General features: G+C 37.2%; 1 protein-coding gene across 5 annotated transcripts in view; it reads right to left on the bottom strand.

Annotated features, from left to right (window-relative positions):
• Positions 1 to 3,945: 3,945 nt before the first annotated feature.
• PLDP1 (phospholipase D P1) overlaps positions 3,946 to 6,000 on the bottom strand; it is a 129,821-nt gene continuing 127,766 nt past the window's right edge. For 3 of the 5 annotated variants that reach the window (XM_087682827.1, XM_087682830.1, XM_087682832.1), the window contains 3 exons: positions 5,575 to 5,640; positions 4,780 to 4,841; positions 3,947 to 4,682 (listed from right to left, as the gene is read on the bottom strand). In XM_087682827.1, the coding sequence (XP_087538953.1) occupies positions 4,448 to 4,682; positions 4,780 to 4,841; positions 5,575 to 5,640 (363 nt within the window). In that variant the 3' untranslated portion in view covers positions 3,947 to 4,447. Of the gene's footprint in view, positions 4,683 to 4,779; positions 4,842 to 5,574; positions 5,641 to 6,000 lie in introns of all 5 variants that reach the window. The other 2 variants (XM_087682828.1, XM_087682831.1) reach the window with 2 other exon arrangements.

Genomic DNA, 6,000 nt, shown 5'->3' with positions numbered 1-6,000 from the left:
CACAATGACAAAATTATGGTAAACTTACATAGCTCATCAAGTCTTCCCAATCATTTGCATCATAACATTTTGGCTTTATTTCCTCTATTTTCAATGGCTTAACTTGCCTCTTTTGCACCAATACTTGCCAAATTTGAGTCTTCCAATACTGGAAGTTACTGCTATTCAACTTCTCTATGTTGACGATACTAGTGTCATTGGAAGCGTTTGTAGTACTTGCCATTATATTTGCCGAAAAAAAAAAGGGGCTATCATAATAACAACAAATCAGCCTCAAGACCAAGCCAAGAAGTGTGCATCAAAAGGAAGTTAGCACTAATATACTGCTATCTGCCCAAGCAAGAAGCACCAGAGTGCCATATATAAGTGTCTGCTCTAGAGGAAATGGCTCAAAATTGATTTTTAGCATGTTTGTCCATAAAACTATAGTGAATCTACATGCAACTATAGGCAAACATGCAAAAGAGTAAGCTCTCATTACCAAGAAAATCATGGTAGTAAAACTGAGATGTACAATGTGATTAGTAATGTAAAGTTAGAGCATAAAGCACCGAGTGCCAAAGACTGTCAAAATGTGTAAGGTATTAGGTACATAGATGAATACCAATAGGCATGCCCAACATGTATCCACCATTGAAAACCCACCAACAATAAGGGGTACAAGGTGTCCAAATCAAAGGCAAATCAGCCCACACTCATAAATCTTTGTAATGGTAGTATACGTAGTATACTCAAATAGCATGTGGACATTCAATACACTCTGTTATCGTAAAGAATCCTTCAAATGTTGAGCCATAACCATGTGAACCCAAATAGCTTGCTATCCAAACTTTGTTATAGTAAAGAACCCTTCAAATGTTGAGCTATTCAATGTCTTGTCAATCTTCATAGAGCTTTGAATATCTTTGATGATCTTCAACTTGAAGCCCTAGATAGTTTGAGCATTTGGGGTTTTCCAATTTGTTAAAGAGTTAAGATTAGGTGAAGAAATCTCTTCCAACCTTCCAGGGGCTTACGCATTTGAGGGAACCAAGTAACTATTGAGGAAAAAACAAATAATTTTCAATGAAAAAGGATGAAGGACAATCAAGGTAAATAAGGTTGGCAAATTTAGGATGTATGATGCTAAATGTACATACAAGTGACTCCAATGGCTACCATTCCACACTTATTGATGGGAATACATTTGCACAAAGTTCTCAAAGTTAGTTTAAAAGGTCAATGAAACAAAATTACTAATATAAAAATTTATAATTGTGTAACTTCTTTGAAATATAGAACTTTCTAACTCATAATGAGGTAGAATATAGGGCTTCATAGAGGTGCCAAGGGAAGATTCTTTGTCAAATGTATGTACTAGATATTTGCATACCATTTCTTATCTTTTAACCTAAACCCTAATAATTGTCCTTTCCAATGAAAGCTCATGCTTGCTCTTAGCTAGAAAAAGAAATACACAATAAAAGACCAACCATTCTACATCCCCTAACCACCACCTTGTCATTCTATACCTTGGATGGCACATGGATGTATACATCCAAATATCCCATCTCTAGCTTAAATGATGCATCAATGAGTATATCTCCCCTCCCCATTATTCCAACCCAAACCTTTCCTCTTCCTCTTTCCATGTTAGCTAAGCCATGTATCTCACCTACCCACGTTCCCTAATGCTAAAGTGGATAGACACTCCATTACCCTTCTAGGTTAGTTGAAGCAATATCCACTTTCACCAAAAGAAAAGGAAAGGTGGATGACAAGTCCGTCTTCATTCACCACCCTACTATTAGATATGATCCATACGCCACCCTTGTAAGGTGCCACCTATGATCCATGATGCTCAAAGTTGTAAAAACCCATTATGAGGAGAAGCCATGTGCGAGCCTAGACATTGGTTGGCTCTTCACATGTAGGTCAAATGAGGTCATTTGATGCGATGGCAAAAAGGTGACCTTTGTGGGTCTAGCCTTTGGCTTAGAGAGTAGTTAAACAAGTAGTATCTCGAGGCACACTTCATGGAGGTGAGGGGGCCAATGGTCCTCTTGATAAGGATTTGAGTGTATGATAAAGGAAATATTGTTTCCTAGAATATTCCATGGCCAACCAAAGTAGATTAAAAGGTATGTCAACTAGGCCGACTTGACCATCTTTGTGGGCTATAAAGAGTGGCCCTATCAAAACAATAATTGTTTATCTTTTACCTAGTTAGAGTTCTTCTAATTAACCTTAAACTCCTCATCGTCATCCATCTAAATTGCCATCCCAAGTTCACAATGGAGGTGCATGAGTGGACAAGGCCATCTGTATTAGTCTATTTGAAAATTATGTTATTGAATTTAATGCATACTCAGTATTCCTTGCTTAGATTTTGTATGTTGCACCATGTAATTTTTAGAGTTACTACCTCAATTCCTCACCACACCTAGAACAATCACCATCATTGAATCCCTTGTATAGACTAGCAAACTCACATTTAGTCAACCTTTGACAAAACTTAGCTCACTTGGTCATGTTAGCAAAGCTCTTAGACTCGGATGTACCCAACTTAAACTACAGGATCCTTAGGAGCAAATAGACAAGATGGAATCCCACCACCTACAACTTAAACACTACAAAGTAACCATTGAAGATTTGAATAGATTAAGTTGAATACTACAATATCAAGGAGCAACTAGTAAGTTACAGATTTTGATCATGCTAATTGTGCAATTTATTTATTTTTCATATAGGCTTAAGTACTTTATTTTAAGTTTGATTGCATGCTAGTAAGTTAAAGATTTTGAGAATGCTATGTGCGCAATTTATTTATTTTTCATATAGGCTCAAATACTTTATTTTAAACTTGATTGCATGCCAATATTTTTCTTTCTTTTAGGCCTCCAAGCATTCCTCTTGATCATGCACCTTAATGTAGTGAGCCTCAACATTTCATTTCAAACTTCAACATTTGAGAATTCAAGTCAACTAGTTTCAATCACTCAATATATATTAACTCAAGTAAATCCCACGACAACGAGACACATTTTAACCACCAGGCACACATTCATGCTTTCAAAAGATTTGTGCACTATTAGTGTAAAGCTAGCCTAGAAGATTTTTGGAAGGCAACAAGACTTTTAGCAATTAACAAAATTGTACTTGTGTTATTTTTTCATGGTTGCTTGCAAGTAACAAGCATGTCTCAACCTTCAAGCTTTTCAAAGTAATTTTTAAATGTTAATAAGTTGTCTAATATCACACAAGCATGTATAGACATTACCTTTTTGAAAGGGAACATAACATGTAGTAACTGACAAAAATTGTACTACATTATTTTTCATGGTTGCTTGCAAGTAACAAGCATGTTTCAACTTTTATGTATGCTTTTGTTAAAAAGTAGTTTAATCTCACACGAGCATGGGTAGACATGTTCCCTTCCCTTTCCATGGGAGAGTTACAAGCGGTTCTTATAGCCTTAGCCCATTTCCATGTCCTTTGCACCATGGGGATTCACAAGGTGCAATGGACCCGATGCATGCCCTCACGTGCACATGCACGCACGCACGCACAAAGAGAGAGAGATCTTAATAGATGTGATGATATCCCAACATATACAAATCGAAAAGATTCTTAATGCAACACTTCGAGTGACCTTTGGTAGAAGTGAAGGGACTTGGAACTGCACAGTTCAGGGTTTAAACCTTCACCCTTGCCAAACTTGCATAAGGGATGTTATCAAGACTTATATTGACAGTTTATCACAATACTTTAGTATTGCCTGTTCTACACTTGCAGGTAGGTTAGTCACACCTACTCATTAGGTTAGGCAACGTGTTCTGAACAACAAAAAATAGAGCAGTAAAGACCCTATGCTGTTCTGAATAAAATTGTCAAGAACTGCTTCATGCCCATTGTGATATAAGACACCAGTTATTTTAATTGCTCCTCTTGTGTGCACTGTACTGTTCACGATGTCAGTTCCGTATTTACATTTGTCAGCAATCTTACTAAGACTTATGTTGACAGTTTGAGATCGCAATATGATAGCATTGCTTGTTCTATGATTTCATGTAGGTCAGTCACTAGTTTAGGCAACGTTCTGAGAAAGAACACACAACGGCAAGAACACATTTCAGGGACAAGAAAAAAGGAATTGACAGGAAAGAGCCTATTCTGTTGGGTATAAAATTGTGAAGTGCTACCATTTTGATGCAATCAACTATTTCAATTGCTTCTCTTCAAAGCTCACGCTGTACTCTTAGTAATGTCAGCTCTGTATTTACATGTGTAATGGCACATGGGTCGATTGCCCACTAAGATGGATGGTAGATATAATGAATCACATGTACAAGTAAATTAAGCCTTGCATTGGGAAACATGCACACACACACACACATATATGTTACAAATGGGCTTCTCTATCTGGCAAATATAAAGAATGGGAAATACATTGGACTTAAAAGTTGCATCAGTGGAAGACCTGAGCTGAAGCATAATATTCACTTTCATTGAAGACGGGCCTCAGATCATCCTCCTGTAAGAAATTCAAGGGGAAGTTGACAAGTAATCCGTGTATACCTTTTACAGACAAATCATTTAGTCCATTGACCTGCACAGGGCATTCTTCAAGTGCCATGCCCAAGTCCATAGTTGTATACCCAACTTTTTCCTTTGCTTGTGCCACAGCTTGCCGAAATGCCGTCCTGATAGTATGCAAAGAAATGCTGTCAAAACCCATGCAATAGCGGCAAAGAATCAAGGGAAAATTTGAAAAAATCTAATGCCATTTCAAGAGGTTACCTGGAGGAAATGAAATCGTTTGGTATGCACCCAAAAAACTTGTCATATATGTTTGTATTCGTCTGCATCATCCAATTCAGGACACACTGGCTAAGAATACTGCTGCTAAGTAAACAATTTCTGCACTTTCTTTTGTACTGTTACCAAGTATATTTTGTACTAGCCAAAAAAAACCATAGTACTAGAACAATTGATAAAACTAACAATTATAGCTTGTTAGTACGAGCACTCAAGGCATTAAACGAATGAGAAGATCTCCATGTGCCTCAGATGGGTCACTCTACAGTCCATGAACAAGCACGCTGTAATCAAATCACTGGCAAAAGACTAACGTAGACTATCCTCTTTGAAAAGGGGGAAATTGGATATATCCTCTTTGAAAAGGGGGAAATTGGATAATATGAGAGAGAGAGAGAGAGAGAGAGAGAGAGAGCTGTATCATTTTCTTCAATATTGGGGCTGTTGGCATAACTGGATTATTAGGAATGCTTTTCTTTTTGACTCCGCCTATAATGTTCAGCGGCATATTGCGAGGTTTAAGGGCCTCTTGTATTGGCAGTTGGATCTTCTCCAGCATTCTGATTTGCTCTCTAGGGAGGACTTACGTCCCTGGCATATGGCAATTTCATCTGCATCCTTGCCATAACATTGTAACTTGTAGTACTTAGAACCTTTTCACATGATGGCTTAGATTGTCGTCATGTATCTTGTAATCAAGTCATCTTGTACTTTTTTTCGTAATTAATACAATTACCTTTTACGAAAAAAAAAAAAAGAGAGAGAGAGAGAGAGAACCTGTGCAGTTGTCATCCATATATCTTTGTATGTTGTTTCACAGACAGGATCCATCAGCACATTCATCTGAAAAATATTTTCCACAGCATATGATTTCAAAGGTAAGCCTAATGGTTCAAACATGAACTCAGTTCCAGATTAAGTAAGGAAAACAGGAATACTAAGCATTAGAAATTTCAAGATCATTTTCTAGATACTCTTTGAACAGTTCTGTCTTATACTTGCCCAGTCTCATGTGCGGAGTCTATGATATGACAAGTGAGTTGTATTGCCAGATGAAGAACACCTGATACTGTATGCTTTAAAAGCTTGATTTCCCTTAGACATAGGAATGATTGCTATAGTGTTGTTGATGCATTAACTTGAATGCTAGATATTAACAAGCTCAGTTATAAGGCATTGACTAGTGATTTTCCAAAATCACTC

Source organism: Lygodium microphyllum, chromosome 8 (assembly GCF_053477565.2).
Source record: "Lygodium microphyllum isolate KBCC chromosome 8, Lygodium_microphyllum_v1.1.10, whole genome shotgun sequence".
NCBI lineage: Eukaryota > Viridiplantae > Streptophyta > Polypodiopsida > Schizaeales > Lygodiaceae > Lygodium > Lygodium microphyllum.
Note: the sequence above shows the minus strand (reverse complement) of the source record. Positions and strands in the feature narration are given on the sequence as shown.